Raw genomic sequence first — 18,003 nt, 5'->3', positions numbered from 1 at the left:
ATGAGGCCCCAGTGGAGTCACTCAAGAGCTGACTGGTGTCAAGATCTGTTCTAGGGCTTTCATTGTTTTGCTGATCATTTTTGTTGGACCTTGGTGTCTCTTTGCTCTGGGTGTTGTAAATTTGACATTTATAAGGGTGATTTACTACAATTTAGTTCTTAAGGTTTTATAAAACTATAGGCCTATAAAATAGCTTCCTTTCATTCATTCGGTGGAACAGTAAACATTATTCCTTCTTCTTCTGGCCTCTTTGAAGGTTCCCTTTAGCTCATTTAAATGAAAGGAATTGGTGCGTCATTCCCTACAGAGACCCTGCTTCCAGCTTTCACTGCACACTTTGCACCAGTTAAATGCGTAGCTTGTCATTCTGACACATTTTTTTTTTTTTCTGCATAGTTGAGCTTTGATAGTTTCTGAGAAGTGGCATCAAATTACCTCCCTGAAAAGAGAGGAAAGTTTTTACTCTTTTTTCAAGGCAGGTGTCTGATCATGTAGGGGAGGACACTGGGTAAGAGAATTCCCTGTTGTTGTCTCTCTCTGCCCTTGTTTTTAAGACTGTTGTGACTTGAACCTTCCCTGCCTTTGGCTTATCCTCCAATTTTTGCCTTGTTCTTCCAGGAAGCGATAGTCTATTATGAAATGTTCACAGCCTAGCTCTGAACTTGATTTATGAGTTGCTAACAGATAAACATAGTTGAGTTTACCGAATTGATGCTTTGGGTTCAGAATTTCAGAGTATAGTACACCTAGGTAAAAAGGTAGTCAGCCCTAGCGGGAGGGTATAGTCAGTTGTGGTAGAGACCAATATTTGCTGGGAATAAAGTGCTTTCCTGAAAAAAACAATAAGTATTTGTAAGGAGCAAAGAAAGGCTTTTTTTTTTCTTTCTATAGATGCTTATTAGGATCTATAAAAGATGATCTAAAAGATGATCTCCTTTCTCCCTAGTCACTCTGGTTTTTCTTCTCAGGCTCAGATTTCCAGAATTTGGTTGGAAAAAAGGAGGGCCAAGGTTGACAGCCCTGCTTCCACACTGGTGGTCAGGAGAAGATTATGCAAAAAACTACCTTTCTGGGAACTGGACTCCTAAGAGACTCAGTTTCAGAAATGTGTTATTACATATTAAAATCCAGAGAAGTTGGATATTTCTTTTTGAAAATCATCACTTTTCTTTTTTTTCTTTTTATATTTTTTTTATTAAAAAAAATTTTTTTTAACGTTTATTCATTTTTTGAGACAGAGAGAGACAGAGCATGAATGGGGGAAGGTCAGAGAGAGAGGGAGACACAGAATCAGAAGCAGGCTCCAGGCTCTGAGCTGTCAGCACAGAGCCTGACATGGGGCTTGAACTCACAGACCACGAGATCATGACCTGAGCCGAAGTCAGACGCCCAACCGACTGAGCCACCCAGGCACCCCGAAAATCATCACTTTTCTATAACCCAAACGGGTATTGGTAAAGAATACAGGCTATGAATGTCTCTATTGAACTTGGCCTGGGACAGGAGCTCTGTTCATGAACATCGCAATCAATGTATTTAGACAGGAAGGAGTGAGCTTTTGCAAAAGGTGACATACAGTTGAAGTGGAGTTTTACTTAGGGTACCCCACCCTCCCTTCCCCTAAATGTTTCTAGCGTTACGGGTTTGGTTTCTAATCTTATTTTGCTGTGCAAGCTGCAAAAATGTCAGGTTTTTCTGACTGTTCCTCTGCCTTCTGATTACCCTTTTAAGCAGTGCTGATTGCAGGAAATTGCTGTGGTGCAAGGCGGGTGTCACAACATGCAGTGATTAAAACCCGCATGTGTCATTCACTGCCTGATGGAAGTAATCACACAGAGGGGAAGAGCAGATAAAGAGCCTGCTAAATGTGCATGGGGGGCTGGTCCCGCATTTGGGTTCAAGGATTTTGAGTTAAAGAATCGAAACTGGTGTGGGTAAGGCTTGTGTTTTCATTTTGTTTCGTTCTGAGTCCTCAAAACTTCTAAACAGGATCTGGGGCTCTGAACATTATTTTCCTAAGGAAAACAAATTGTTGCTTTTTACCAAACACAGGGTCCCATGACAGTAGAATAGTGGTTAAACATATCAAGGGCCAAGATACTGGGATGTAAATGGAAGGAACGGGTGAGAATAAAAGGGGAAAGGTCTGAGTAGCTCGGTCCTACAAGACGGCTCCCACTTGGCCCTGCCACAGCCACACTCGAGATGTCAGTAACTGGTCCAGATTGTCACTTCCGACCAGCTATAGATGGGAAGTTCCAGCAACCCCCTCTCTGGGTTCGCTTAATTTGCTAGAGTGGCTCACAGAGCTTAAAGAAACATTTACTTAAGTTTACCAGCTTAGTGGGCAGGATATTATAAAGGATACAGATGAATAGCCAGGTGGAAGAGATGCATAGGGCAGGGAGTGTGGGATGGAGCTCAGAACTCCCGTCCTTCCCAGGTGTACACACTCCTCGTGCTTCTATGTGTTCATCAACCTGAAGTTCTCTGGACCCTGTCCTTCTGGGTTTTTATGGAGGCTTCGTTACACAGGCATGATGGCTGAAATCATTGGCCGTGGGTGTGACTGAACTCTTGCCAGCCCCTCTTCCCTCCCTGGAGGTCAGCAGGGTGGGACTGAAAATTTTAACCGTCCCATCAGGGCAGTTAGGTCACACAATTGGTTCTGGCCATCCATCCCCATCCTTCGCCCCCACCTGAGGGCTTTCCCCAAATCTCCTAATTAACAGAAGACCCAGAAGACACCCTTATCGCTCTCACCACTTAGGAAATTCCAAAGGTTTTAGGAGCTCTGTGCCAGGAACAGAGATGAAGACCAAATATAAATTACTTACTATAAATCACATTATCACCACTAAGCTATTTAAATTATTTGCTTGTTCTGGAAAAGTAACAAATCCCATTCTCTTCCCCTCATCTGCTCTTGTGCTTCCCCTGTGTGACTGAGCCCTAGTAACTGAGTTCCCACTGTGGACTCATTCACTTGAGGCATCGGACCATCAACATTGCTTGAACAAAGAACATTCTGAATCCAGCATTGTAAAAGATATGGAAGGCATCCACTAATTATTTTTTATTTGTTTCCCCCAGGTACAGAACCCTGGTATTTCTATTTAATTAATGGATTTCTTAATTTTAACATAGCCTTTGCTTTGGCTCTTCTGGTCCTACCACTGACTTCTTTGATGGAGTACCTACTGCAGAGGTTTCATGGTGAGTGGAGTGAGGGATGGAAGGTTTCTGGGGAGGAAAGAGCAAGTAACAATGTATACCAAGAAGTGAAAATGAATCTTATTCTCTTCTCCATTTTCTTCCCATGGCAATGGTGGGCTTATCAAATTATCATTCTGTGTCTGTAGATTATTTAAATTTATGTGAAGGTTCAGTTAATAATTGCAAGTTAGGCTGACAAAGGGAGGAATTTTATATCCCTTCGAGTGAGGAAGTCAGGATAGCATACGGAACCGGATGGGGAGGCAAAAACAGTCATAAAATCTCAGGAGATGAAAGTATTTGAGTCTTGGGTTTTTTAAAGAAATGTGTAGTCATATGGATAATTGTTTAAGATAATAAGTCATAGAGGTAAATACTCCTTGGGAAATTACTTTAACCAAAAATTTGAAAACTAAACCATACAGGGATTTCCCTCAAATTTGATACTGAAGTGAGAGAAGCTTTGGACTTCCTGAGAAACATTATGCTTCTCTTTGTTCCGTTTTGCTTCTGTGTTTGCCTTATTGTGGAAGGTTTGGTTTGTCATTTATTTTGCTTGCTCTGATTCCGTAGTGCACAGCCAGTGTTTTCTCAAGTTGTCACAGATTTGGATATCTGGTGCCCATGTTTCGTTTATGGAAGACAGATTTGAGCAGAAATTCATATGAGCTTTGGAAAGAGATTTAATTTCAGACATTTCAGTCTGATTTGGTTGCCATATGATCTCTCCATCCCGCCCCCCATTCTGCTTTCCTGCTATTAATGGTTTGTAGAGTTCACTGTGTTACACTATTTGAATACGAAAGCAGCCTCCAGTCACTTGTTTTGTTTTAGCATAACCATAATGCCATTATCCTAATAAAATCAGCAGTTCCTTAATATCTAATACCCAGTTGATACTCAGGTTTCCTACACTGTCTGAAAAACAGCTTTTTATAGTTGTTTAAAAGAGGTTCTAACAAAGGGTCATATACTGACTTTGATGTTAAGTTTCTTCAGCTTTTTATGAGGTTCCCCCCTCTTGTTTTTCCTCCTGAAGATTTCTAAAGAAATCAGGTCACCCATCTTGCATAATGTCCCACATTTGGATCCAGCTGTCTGTCACCTGGGGTGTTAACTTAGTCCTGCATTCCTTGCGTGTCCTAAGGATCACTTTATCTCTCTCTTTTTTTTTTTTTTTTTGAAAAGTAACTTTTTTTTCTTTACTGTAAAGATAATTTATGCTTGTAGAGAATTTGGACATGCTTGTGATGTAAGTATAAAAACAGCATATTAAGCTGTTCTCTACAGTACGAATCCAATTTTGTTTTAAAAATGTGTAATTTGCACACATGTCCACCTAGTAAAAAAAAAAAAAATGAGTGCTGTTTTTTCTTTATCCTTTCTGTGTATTTTATAATAGAAAAATGTTGTTTTAAAGAGAAAAAAACCAGAAAAACATAAAGAAGCAGGAAAGTTACCTATTTTCTCATCATGTGATACAACTGTGGTTATGATTTTGTAATTTTACAGAGGACATTCAAACAGGTTACGCCATATTTTATTTAAGTTTTTTAAATGTTTGTGTAGTTTTCAGAGTGAGTGAGATGGAGCATGAGTGGAGGAGGGGCAGAGAGAGAGGGAGATAGAATCCAAAGCAAGTTCCAGCCTCTGAGCTGTCGGCACAGAGCCCATTGTGGGGCTCGAATTCAGGACCTGTGAGATCATGACCTGGGCCGAAGTCGGATGCTTAACTGACAGAGCCACCCAGGTGCCCCAGTAGGCCATATTTTACAAATATATTTGCTAGCCTTGAAGATACAGAAAAGGATTTCATTTTTTTGTAATCAAGAAAATTCCAACCTAAAATACTTCTTAGAAAGATGTAAATCATAGATTATCACCTAAAATCTTAAGGTAAGATCTTAGAGTATAAAGTTTAAAGGATAAGCCTGGTATTGCATTTGAAGAATTTTCATCCCTAAAGAGTTTCTACAAAAATACCGATAAGTTAGAAACACCAAACTGGATCTTGATGACAATCTTGAGCTTTTCCTCGAAACTTGCTCCTTGTAGACATAACACCAGGGGGCGCTGTCGATCTACCCTTTGCCAGTGATTTCTAGCACTGCTGATCATCACTCATAGAAGCACAGTAGGGGATGCCTTCACCGTGGGTTGCAGGTTTATTGGTCAGTATTCATGTGCCTAACCACAGAAACTTTCCAGCAGGTGCTTGAGTCTTAGAGCTCATTAAATGGCTTTAATTCTTTCACATGCCTTGAGTATATGTTAGTTTCAGTTTTAAGATTCAGAGTGGATGGTTATTGTGAGAGAGGAGAACAAACATCAGTAAACTTCCTTTAAGAGTTGCTTTTATATTTGCTTTGAGACAGACTCTTTTGCCATTTGTAGCTTGACAAAAAACGATGGGTTTGAGAATCCAACTTTTTCTTTCCTTTGGTCTAAATCTATTTCAACAGACTGGTATATAAGAAAGGAGATTAATCTATTAAGTAGAGCATAGGCATTAAAACCCAAGAAATGAGTTTATGTTAGGCTTTTGGTTAATCTCAGGAACCTTTACCTTAGTGGCAGGACTCACTGAGGAGAGAAGGCTTTTCTTCTTTATCCAATATATTAAGATTTATTACCCAGTCCCTTGACTTTGATTTGTGTTCCAGCCAAGTCCAGTATTGTGACTCACATTAGAGGCTGGCTTTCTTGGGGGAGCTCAGGAGTATATACCTTTTTCTACTTGACCCCTTTATTGCATCAGAGAAAGTGTGAATATAAAAGCTGAAACATTTTATGGGGTGCCATACACATAGGGTGTATTCCCATCTGAGATTGAGAGAACACTGAAACTAAATATGTTGTTTTATTCTAACATGGTGAAAGGTGGATGTTTTTCTGTGTCTTACAGTTCAGAATTTAGGCCACCCGTATTGGCTTACCTTGGCTCCAATGTATATTTGGTTTATAATTTTCTTCATCCAGCCTCACAAAGAGGAGAGATTTCTTTTCCCTGTGTATCCACTTATATGTCTCTGTGGTGCTGTGGCCCTTTCTGCACTTCAGGTGAGTTTCAGGGAAATGTACATTTGCTTCGTTCTGTTTCACTTGTTAAATTGGTCATAAACCTTAAAGGCAAGTTACAGTATGCTTCCCCCAAGATACTTTATCCATACAATAAACCTGATACACATATTAAAGTAACTACCATTGTTTATGTATTGCTTGCTTGGCTGTTGATCATACTCTTAAGCTGATTACATATTTGCATTGTTAACTGGTGTGTTAATTTCTTTCTATTGCCAACCAGAATCCACTTGCTATTAAAGGAATTTGGTTAGATCGTTGTATAGGCCTACCACAAGATGGTGGCGCCATGGCAGAAATAATGGAACGTCTGCTCCTTAGCAATGAGATCAGATTAAAACTTGCTCAAGTGTTGGGATAACATCAGGCAGTTAGCAGTATGGGACACTTTGTAATCCTGGCTTAAAACCTGTCCAGGTCAATTCCTTTTCAGAATTTATCTTGGATGTATCTGTATTTGTGGTCTCAAAAGCCTCCAGGCTCTCTCTCTCTTTATTTTTTTAAGTTCATTCATTTCATGACTGAAGGAGGGGCAGAGAGAGAGGGAGACAGAGGATCCCACTGTTAGTGCGGAGCCTGATGCGGGGCTTGAGCCCATGAACTGAACCGTGAGATCATGACCTGAACCGAAATCCAGAGTCAGATGCTTAACTGACTGAGCCTCCCAGGCGCCCCTCCAGGCTTCTTTTTGACCTCTGCTACCATTTGCAATTGGCAGAAAGAGTAATTAGGGAAGCATTTTTTTCCTTAACACTTCTATAGTGCTATAATTCACAAACCATATGATTTACCCATTTAAAAACCGTAGAATTAAATGGTTTTTAGTACAGTCACAGGTCTGTGTAACTATCACCACAGTCAATTTTAGAGCATTTTTATCATCTCAAAAGCTCTGTACCTCTTAGCTGTCATATCTCCCAGCTATAAGCAACCACTAGTCTACTTTCTGTCTCTGAAGATTTGCCCATGGAGTCCTAAAATACATGGTCCTCGTGACTGGCTGCTTTCAGTTAGCCTCGTGTTTTTTTTTTTTTTTTTTTTTTTAATTTTTAAAAAAATGTTTATTTTTTGAGAGATGTAGATAGAGCACAAGTGGGGGAGGGGCATAGGGAGAGAGGAAGACACAGAATCTGAAGCAGGCTTCAAACTCTGAGCTGCCAGCACAGAGCCCAATTCAGGTCTCCAAGTTGGGAATGGCAAGATCGTGCCTTGAGCCGAAGTCGGACACTTAACCAACTGAGCTACCTGGGCATCCCATTGGCATCATGTTTTTAAGGCTCATTTATGTTAGGTTTATAGTTTTAAGAAAGAATTTTAATTATAAATGTAATTGCACTTTATTGCAGATAATAAAGTTTTAATTGTTTAAAATCACTAAGTTAGCCCTACTATCATAACAAAACCACCTTCCAGCATACTTGCCTATCATGTACCAGACTTGATGATGGTTATAATCTGACATCTAACTTAATATGTCTTTTAATACAACTACATATCATTTTCAGTGTTGCCAAATCTATACCCATTATTTGAATAGGAGTATGTTCTCAATTTGGCATAATACATAACATTATTGTATATGTAAACTACTGAACTTATATCTATGATTAGATATATAATTTATGGTAGGTTTAAGTTGCTTATTTATTTCAGGATTATAAATAATGTTAGGATGAATATCTTTCTTGAGGTATATGGATTGTTTCCTTAGGACAGATTCTTTAAAATATGAAAGGAGTTCAAACCCACTGATGGCAATAGATTTGTTGGCAATATATTTATTGATGGCAATAGCTATAGATGGCAGTATTTGTAATAGATTATAAAATTGCTTCCCAAAAGTAGTTCTAGTCTAGGAGGGAAAGAAAGCAATAAATCTAATGGGAAGGTACTCACAGACTGTAGAACTCATGCATACATGTATATATTGTAATAATATTCACCTAGTTTGTAAAATAGTTCAGATAATTAACAGCATTTTCCTGATGTTCTATGAGCGGAATTCTTTTGTTTGGTCATGAGACATTTTCTTGATACCAAAAACTTTGATGAAAGTTTGTCAGTGGAGGAAAGTAAAGATTAATACTTGTTACATCAAAATAGAGATACTGCATATATCAAAGCAAACTGCTAAAAAGCACTTTTGTTCTTATTTATTAAAAAAAATGTCTTTTGGGGCGCCTGGGTGGCTCCGTCGGTTGAGTGTCCGACTTCAGCTCAGGTCATGATCTCACAGTTGGTGAGTTCAAGCCCCGTGTTGGGCTCTGTGCTGACAGCTCGGAGCCTGGAGCCTGCTTCGTATTCTGTGTCTCCCTCTCTCTTTGCTTCTCCCTGCTCACGCGCTCTCTCTCTCTCTCTCTCTTTGTCTCTGTTTCAAAAATAAATCAACATTTAAAAAAAAATGTTTTTCAAGCCGGCTCCACACCCAGTGTGGACCTGCCCTCATGACTCTGGGATCAAAAGTTTCATGCTGTACCAACTGAGCCAGTCAGGCACACCAGCCTTTCATTTAAGTATTAAAAAAAACAAATTATTAGGACTTTCTAAGCACTAGAGAGATGTCTATATACTTTTCCTGTGAAGCTGGTGAGAATTCCTCTGGTTGGGCTGACCCGTAGATAATTTAAACAGAGCTTGCTTTCATCTTCGAATTTGGAGTGGGCACTCACTGTTGGCAAATGCTCAGACCCTTGATGGAACCTCTTTGGCTGCTTCTTCCCCTCTTGGTGTTAGGATGTTTTATGATAGTGTTCTGTATATTATGCAAGTTCCTTTTTTTTTTTTTTTTTTTTCAATACAGTTTTCTTTCCTTCTAGAAATGTTACCACTTCGTGTTTCAGCGATACCGTCTGGAGCATTACACTGTGACGTCGAACTGGCTGGCGTCAGGAACGCTCTTCCTGTTCGGCCTCCTGTCCTTTTCCCGCTCTGTGGCACTGTTCAAAGGTAGAGGCACACAGTGCCCATGCTCGCAAGGCACTTCACCTTGGGTTTTGGTCTGTGTGTGATTATTACACTTCAGCGTTAGCTGGGAGGAGGACTTTCCTATAAAGAGAGCCTGTGGGCTTCATTTGTGATTGGGCTGTGACTTATCTAAGATTAAAGAGAAGATTGACAGTTCCTTTCGCAGTGATTAACTATAAAAGCTTTTTTTCTATTCTTGTGTTTTTTAATTTTATTTTTTAGAGGATGCTTTTTCATTTTGAGGAATGAATTAAAGAAGCCTTCAACATAGGAAGCAAATTTGGGGCTCAATTCCCATGATAATACTCTTCCTATAGTCATTATTTGGGTCCCCAAGATTAAAATGTGCTCAAAGAACAGAAGCGAAAAAGGCGGAAGGGTGTACAGAAGGGCAAGAAAGCAAATTATATTTGGTAAAACAGGGTCTCTGCTGTGATCATCTTCGTAACTGTAGAGACGCTGTGTGTCAAGGGAGCCGGCTTCTTGCTGCCATTGTTGGGGGCATTCACACTCTTAAATTACACATGGATTACAGTGGGACATTAACATGCATCATGATTAAATGTTAGACTCTCATCTTACATGTCGTCAGCTTTCACAAACCTTTCTCCCTTCCAGGGTATCACGGGCCCCTTGATTTGTATCCAGAATTTTACCGAATTGCCACGGACCCAACCATCCACACTGTCCCAGAAGGCAGGCCTGTGAATGTCTGTGTAGGGAAGGAGTGGTATCGATTTCCCAGTAGCTTCCTTCTGCCTGATAAGTAAGTTGTTTCTAAATCTCCAAGGTTTTAAATCCAGGAGTAAAAATAGCAATTCTGTGGCAAAATCTCCCTAAGTTTACTTTCATTTTGGGGTTTTCACAAAAAGTTTTTGAACAACGGGCCACTTCCGAGCTGTGAGGTCTGCACTGTGCGACCATTTCCTGTGTCCAGTAGAGTGAGCAGTGTGTCCGGCTATGCACCCTGCGCTACCTGTGACTATAGACATCTGGGACCTTGTAAAAACGCTCTGGGACCTAGACTCCTGCTAGTGGCTCTTTCTCAGGATTCATATTTAAATTTCTATCATCTGATATTAATCGATTTCCAAAAGTGGTCCAGAAACTCAGGCTAAAAGGATATTTTTGAAGAAGAAATGTTGGTCATCCAATAACGGTGTAAGTTCTTTACCAAAATATGGACAGTGGGGAGAGCTGTGGTTAAGATATCTGTACCTTTATGCTGTTGTTGGATGATGATAGCATAGACTGTGGAGTTCCTTGTGTTGGCTTCATGTGGACAGAGAAAGTTCTATTTACGGAAAAGGGAAGTCAGGTTAAGATGAGTCCTGATGCGGCTTAGCCGGTGGAGGTATTTTGTGTGTAGTGCAGATCTAGTATCCGTCACTAATGATTCAAGGAAAATGGTTTTAAGTATTAACTTTAGTCTTTGCCTTTTATATTTGAAATAGTTTCCTAACTAAAGATATTTTTGACAGTTGCTCAGGAACAAAGTACGTCTCCCATGGTGTGTTCTTACATCTTTTCCTGTTTGATGAATTTGCTTTAATTTTGGTAAATGCCTCTGATCATGTGGTAATTGGCGACAGACTGGCATGGTTCTCCGATGTTTGGTGGTATGACCGTTTGGTTGCAAATTTTACTGCCAAGAGTTGGTGACATTGATCGAGAGACTTCTCGATGAAAGTTTCTCAACGATGTTGGACTGAGTTACGACCTCTGCCTCTCTGCTCCCTGGTGGATCGAGGTTTTAGCAGAAATATATTTTTTCCAAGTGAAATGTTTTTCACATGAATTTGGGGGGGGGGGCGTGTTTATTTCAAGTACATTTGGCAATATGGGCCCCCTGTGTTTTCCTTACTCTCTCTTACTTGTATTTCTGACAGTTGGCAGCTTCAGTTCATTCCATCAGAGTTCAGGGGCCAGTTACCAAAACCTTTTGCGGAGGGACCACTGGCCACCCGGATTGTTCCTACTGACATGAATGACCAGAACCTGGAGGAGCCATCCAGATACGTAAGGGCAACATTCTCCTGTTACTACTTTGAACAAAGTTCTACCCCTAAAATCTGTTGGCATACATGTTAGAGCATTGATGAAATGGGAATGTCTTAGAAAGTGATTCCTTCAGGGTAAGAGGTGTAACGGGTTTGTAGAGAAAGAATAATAGCACTTTTATTTTAAAATTTCCTTTTGCTCTCTATGTGAAACATGTAGTGCAGTGTATTTTCTAAGCCAGTCTAGAAAGTTTCTTGTGTTGAATTTGAATCATCATGTTGAAACGCGTTCTGAAACTCTCATCATTCCCTGGCCTATTAAAATATTCGGTGGGGAGCTTTCAAATTCTCAGTAGATCTTTGACCTAACTGCTAGTGCATTCTGGTTTTAGCAAATGGGTAGTCGTGAATGCAGGCTGTGTTCATGGTGAGCACGTGGAGCGCTCCCTGTCAGGATTGTGCCCTTTTCCCCACTCATCGTCACATACTCCAATATCCCATGTGGTTTTATTTCAGCTCCTTTGAAAGAGGACACTTGCGTCATTGATACTTGTAAAATCGTTCATGGTAGAAAAGGTGAGGGCAGTAATGCTCCTGGTTCCCAGAGACAGTAGAAGAATATTTTATAGAATTACTAGAAAACGCTTTTTTTTTTTTTTGGCAATCTGTCTTTTAAAGAAACATTGAATGGTAGATGACAAATACGTTTTGCTTAGGTTTTCCCATGTACTTATTATGTGAAATGATGGGGGCTTGTGGTATTGTGAAGTGCTCCTGTGGCCTTTCAACTCCCAGACACAGACCTTCAGGGCCGAGCAATGAGATTCTTACCGCGGGCCTTGTAGCCATAAGCTGTGGAGGCTGCCGTTGTAAGATACAATGGCCTGGCCCTCTCAGAAGGTGAGATCTTTATTCCACTGAGTGGTTGATTTTAGAGCTTTCTTTATAACTTGAGTCTCTGATTTCTGTAGCATTGAAGATAGCCCGGGATGGGGTAAACTGTTGTTGGTCACTTTTGTTTTAGCTGCGCATACTCTCCCGACAGCAGGCTTTGATGCGTAGGGACTCCCCATGAGGAAACTGGGTAGTCAGAAGGCTAGGCATGTACAGCATGATGGGAGAAAGATACAGATTGAGCGTGAGGTTGTCGTAGCTATGTTTTAGGAAGAAGTAACACAGAGCTAGTAGTAAAAAGGAGCATGGACTTTGGAGTCAGGTAGGCCTGAGTTCAAATCCCAGGTCTGTTTACCTTGGTGACCTTGGGGAAATTGGTTAACTTCTCTGTTCAACTAACATCAGTTTCTATCTGTAAAATGAGAATAATGACGCTCACTTTGGATGATTATAATGAGATACTGTATCTGTCATATTTAGCGTAGTATCTGGTACATGGGATTTCCCACAAATGTTCTTTATCTGATAATGGTATATATCACATGGATTAGAGGTAAGGGAGCCCTAAAGAGGTTTTATAATCAGCCTCAATCTCTCCATCCATCCTTACTTCTCTTGTTCTCCAACCTGATTTTTGTCCACTCACACTCACATTACCTTTTCCATCCCGATGACTTTGCTTCTTTTGGTGACCACGCCTGGACCACCTTTGTCTCCCTCCTTTGTCTCCCTCCTTCGTCCCCCTCCTTCTGCCTTAGGAGGTAGCCTTTCCCAGCTGTTGAAACTGAGCTGTGCTCCTTTAAATGCCTTAAATACTTATTTGTACCATTCATTTAGCCATTTAATTTTGTCTTATGTTACTTACATATTTCTGATATCTGTGTCCTGTCTGTCCCCATCAGCCTGTGCATGCTGTGAGGAGAGCCCTGGTTTTTTTCTGTATTCACCACAGCCTCTGGGGTAGTGCTGTGCCTGCTTTCCGAGTGGAGAAATGAACATTCCTCATCACTGTGATAGTGATGTGGAGAGAGAGCTGGCTAGAAAATCTGTAGGGGCCTTTTGCACACTTCTTGGGCTTTGGTCCCTGGGTTTCTTTGGTTAGGTCATACTTCCGTGTTCTGTGCTACCAAACACTGTTAAATTCAGTTGAGTGGCTCTATGTTACCTTTATCCAAAAAGCAAAGATTTTTCAGAATACCTTTGGGAGTCACCAAAATACTGTCTGATAAAAACAGGGACGAACAAGTCAGATCTACGAGTGTGTAATGTCTTCCATTGTGCTCACCCGCCTTCCTGTGTTGGAGAGTTTTCTGCAAAGTTCTTTCTGACATTTCTTACATGGTAGGGCAAGTGGCCTCCAAATCCAGGCTGCTCACCATTCACCCTGTAGAAAGTAGAAGAGACATTGGATGGCCTACTGTGAAATCTTTGTCAGCAATGGTCAGGGATTTGTGTCTTCCAGTCAGCTATTTTTAAAAAGGTAGTGGTTTTCCTCTGGTGATAAAAGTAAAATATGTTCGTTGTATAAAATAATGAAAGCTATGAATAAAAAAGTCCTATATAATCTTATTACCCAAATATTAAAACAATGTTAGCACTTTGGTGTTTTTTTTTTTTCCTTTCACTTTTTTCCCTTGCGTATATGGGTGTGTGTATGTGTGTGTGTGTATAAAAGGTCAATTATTTTTTTAAGTGTTAATGTTGTAGTTTAAGAATGGTGACAGGGAGTGTCTGGCTGGTTTAGTCAATTAACCGTCTGACTCTTGAATTTGGCCCAGGTCATGATCTCATGGTTCTGTTGTGGGATTGAGCCCCACCTCGGGCTTTCTGCTGACGGTGTAGAGCCTGCTTGGGATTCTGTGTCTCTTCCCCTGCCCGTCCCCTTCTCAGATGCATGCACACATGCTTTCTCTTTCTTAAAAATAAATACATACACATTAATAAAAAAAAAAAAAGGTACCAGGATCATGTCTACAATGGCCAAATAACTTGGCCCAGTGTATAGAAGCACGTGCTGTACTATGTTAACTTTTGTGACTTCTGTTACCAATACTGGCTTTAAGTTAAGGTTCTTTGAAGAAGGCAAAATAATTATGGCCCTTGTCTTTCCTGAGCATGCTAAATAGCATGCCTGTTGGCTCTGAGTGACAAATTTTATCCAGCCTTCCCCGTCAGTGCTAAGTGATTGGGTCTGTCTCCTGTTTCTATTCTGCATGGAAACTAGGAAACATGCATGACTTCCTTTAGTTTGCTATTCTCCTTTACCTCTGAGTTTATCAAGAATAAGAGTGTCAAGGCTCTGTGGTTTGTAACACACTGTTAGAACTATATTGCAGAAATATTTTTTGCTCCATATTCTTTCATAATAGGTATCGAATAGCTTTTGAATATTTCATTATCAAACAGGTGGCATTCTTAGACTGGTACATGCCACGTTTTCTTCCAGAATCAAGCTCTGAATTGAGAAGATACATTTATGGCACAAAAGCAGAACACATAGACCAATGGAATAGAATAGAGACTCCAGAATTGACCCACAGAAGTATGGCCAAGTAGTCTTTGACAAAGCAGGAAAGAATATCCAATGGGAAAAAGACAGTCTATTTAACAAATGGTGCTGGGAGAACTGGAGAGCAACACGCAGAAGAATGAAACTAGACCACTTTCTTAAACCATTCACAAAAATAAACTCAAAATGGATAAAGGACCTGGATGTGAGACAGGAAACCATCCAAACTCTAGAGGAGAAAGCAGGAAAAAACCTCTCTGACCTCAGCCGCAGCAAATTCTTACTTGACACATCTCCAAAGGCAAGGGAATTAAAAGCAGAAATGAAATATTGGGACCTCATGAAGATAAAAAGCTTCTGCACAGCAAAGGAAACAATCAACAAAACTAAAAGGCAACCAATGGAACAGGAAAAGATATTTGCAAGTGACATATTGGACAAAGGGCTAGTATCCAAAATCTATAAAGAGCTCACCAAACTGCACACCCAAAAAACAAATAATCCAGTAAAAAAATGGGCAGAAGACACGAATAGACACTTCTCTAAAGAAGACATCCAGGTGGCTGAAAGATGCTCAACGTCACTCCTCATCAGGGAAATACAAATCAAAACCACACTCAGATACCACCTCATGCCGGTCAGAGTGGCTAAAATGAACAAATCAGGAGACTATAGATGCTGGAGAGGATGTGGAGAAACGGGAACCTTCTTGCACTGTTAGTAGGAATGCAAACTGGTGCAGCCACTCAGGAAACAGTGTGGAGGTTGCTCAACAAATTAAAAAATAGATCTACCCTATGACCCAGTAATAGCACTCTTAGGTATTTACCCAAGGGATACAGGAGTGCTGATGCATAGAGGCACTTGTACCCCAATGTTTATAGCAGCACTTTCACCAATAGCCAAATTATGGAAAGAGCCTAAATGTCCATCAACTGTTGAATGGATAAAGACATTGTGGTTTATATACACAATGGAGTACTACATGGCAATGAGAAAGAATGAAATATGGCCCTTTGTAGCAACGTGGATGGAACTGGAGAGTGTTATGCTAAGTGAAATAAGTCATACAGAAAAAGATACCATATGTTTTTATTCTTATGTGGATCCTGAGAAACTTAACAGAAGACCATGGGGGAGGGGAAGGGGGGGAAAAAAAAAAGGGAGGGAGGCAAACCATAAGAGACTCTTAAAAACTGAGAATAAACTGAGGGTTGATGGGGGGTAGGAGGGAGGGGAAAGTGGGTGATGGGCATTGAGGAGGGCAGCTGTTGGGATGAGCACTGGGTGTTGTATAGAAACAAATTTGACAATAAATTTCATATTAAAAAAAGATACATATAGTGTCTTCTCTTTATTACTTTACAAATCCAGTTTTTTGTTGGCTATTTCAAGGAGAATGCTTTCCTTCTGACTACAAATCTGATACCTAATGTGGGAGCTACAGGAGTAACCAACACCTGTACAGCAGAGAACTGAGACTTTGCTGATTTTTAACTTAATGCATAAGCAGCCTTGTAGGAAGCTTGTCCATCTGTTATCTTAAAAAAAAAAAAAATGCAAGTGTTCATTGATGACTTTTCCCCAGACAGTGATACAGTCAGTTTGACTCTAACATGACACAGAGTTGCTAAAAATCATTGTGTGCTAAAAAGAGGAAAAAAAAAAAAAACACAAACAAACCCACAAGGCTTATGAGAAAACTGGGATTACAGACACAGTACTCAAAAACTTTGTGACACATAAAAAAAAGAGAACGGAGCGTATAAAAATGGTAGCACAGTTTCACATATGTTAAGCAGCTACAAGTCCCTAAGTACTACAAGCATGCGGGAGTTGACCCTGAAAAAGACCTGAAGTTTGCTTGTGGCTGTGGTGCTGGAAGGGTTGCTGCTTGTGCAGCAGGGAAAGGGTGCTTTGCAATAGGACAGAAAGTCCTAACCCCGATACAGGTGCATGTGGCTTGGAGCGTATGGTGCACCCCAGAAGCTGGGGGACAGTGGGGTGTGCTCGCGTGCACTTGGCATCCTCCTGCTCCCATTAGTTCAGCCGACTGTGGTTTTCTGGATTCACCTCGTGTTTCTCATAGATGAAATGCCACATGAGCAAAAGCAAAGAATGAATTATGGTCCAACTGTTTCTTAATATATCTGTTGTGTTGGAACAGATTTGCATTTTCAAAACAAGTGTTACGACAGAATTGACTGTATATTCAGTCAAAGCTTTGCTTATTTTGTTACTCCCTGCTTTTCCCTGTAACCAGTAGAAAGAATTACGAATTTGCAAGGGAACTCGAGGTACCATAGAGTCCGTGATGTGCTCAGAGGGGTTGTCACCTGACAAAGGTTGGTCCGAGTGTAAGAGGCTAGCTACACTTAGGACTCCCCAGTATGCTCTGCACCCGTCCTCTTACTTCCAAAGCCGCTTGTGGTTTATGTCATATGGTGTATCATTCGAGTATATGTTTGCACATAATAGCTGATCATTCTTCGGTGTAACAGGATTGAATAGACTGTAAATAGCAGAGCAGGAATTTTTTAAGAAGTTACTTTAAGCTTCTGGAGCGGGTGTTTTAAGTAGCAGTTACTGTATTTGTCTATAGATATCATCAGGGTCCCCACTCCCTTTTCTTTTCTCTGTCGTCTTTTTCTCATCCTTCCTCCTCCTTTTTTTTTTCCTTAAAGTTTATTTATTTTGAGAGTGAGAAGTGTATAAGTGGGGGAGGGGCAGAGAGAGAGAGAGAGGGACAAAGAGAATCCGAAGCAGGCTCTGTGCTCAAACTCACAAACCACCATGAAATCATGGCCTGAGTTGAGACCAAGAGTCAGATGCTTAACTGACTGAGCCATCCAGGTGCCCCTGTCCCCACCCCCTGCTCTAAGAATGGGAAGTCCTTACTGCAGGAGAAAATAAATTGTCTTATAGATATCCTTGTGAACTGTTACCCGCCTGAGTGTCGAAAGAGCAAATTCAGATTGCTCTAATAGGTGCAGCAGAGTGAGGTTGGGATGACTAAAAATTTAAGTGAAAGCTGTTCAAAACGCTTCTTGAAAATTAATTCCCTAGTCTATTATGTTGACATTTAGAAAAGTAAACTTGACGCTATGTTTCGTGACTAAATGACCAAAAACTTTGACCTGGACGTTGACATTTTTTACAGTGCGGTACATTTTCACTCTTCATCGTAAAGTTTCAGGTGTCAAATATGCATTCAGCAAGGATGGGAGGTGACAAAACTGTAAAACGGCCTCTGCCTTTAGGTGACAACTACTTAACTGAAGGGGAGTTACTATAAAAGAAGAAATGGAAAGCCAGAAGGATACCTGTCATCTTTCCCTA

At 40.5% G+C, this 18,003-nt stretch overlaps 1 protein-coding gene across 10 annotated transcripts in view; it reads left to right on the top strand.

Moving 5' to 3' along the window:
• ALG9 (ALG9 alpha-1,2-mannosyltransferase) overlaps positions 1-18,003 on the top strand; it is a 105,164-nt gene that overhangs the window by 25,821 nt on the left and 61,340 nt on the right. For 4 of the 10 annotated variants that reach the window (XM_045482767.1, XM_045482762.1, XM_045482763.1 and 1 more), the window contains exons 9-13: positions 3,094-3,216; positions 6,122-6,276; positions 9,114-9,243; positions 9,880-10,027; positions 11,151-11,280. In XM_045482767.1, the coding sequence (XP_045338723.1) occupies positions 3,094-3,216; positions 6,122-6,276; positions 9,114-9,243; positions 9,880-10,027; positions 11,151-11,280 (686 nt within the window). Of the gene's footprint in view, positions 1-3,093; positions 3,217-6,121; positions 6,277-9,113; positions 9,244-9,879; positions 10,028-11,150; positions 11,281-13,057; positions 13,753-14,561; positions 14,745-18,003 lie in introns of those variants that run through there. The other 6 variants (XM_045482765.1, XM_045482768.1, XM_045482766.1 and 3 more) reach the window with 4 other exon arrangements.

The sequence above is a fragment of the Leopardus geoffroyi genome, chromosome D1 (assembly GCF_018350155.1).
Source record: "Leopardus geoffroyi isolate Oge1 chromosome D1, O.geoffroyi_Oge1_pat1.0, whole genome shotgun sequence".
Taxonomy (NCBI): Eukaryota; Metazoa; Chordata; class Mammalia; order Carnivora; family Felidae; genus Leopardus; species Leopardus geoffroyi.
The sequence above is the reverse complement of the archived record's forward strand: the minus strand, read 5'-3'. Positions and strand labels throughout refer to the sequence as shown.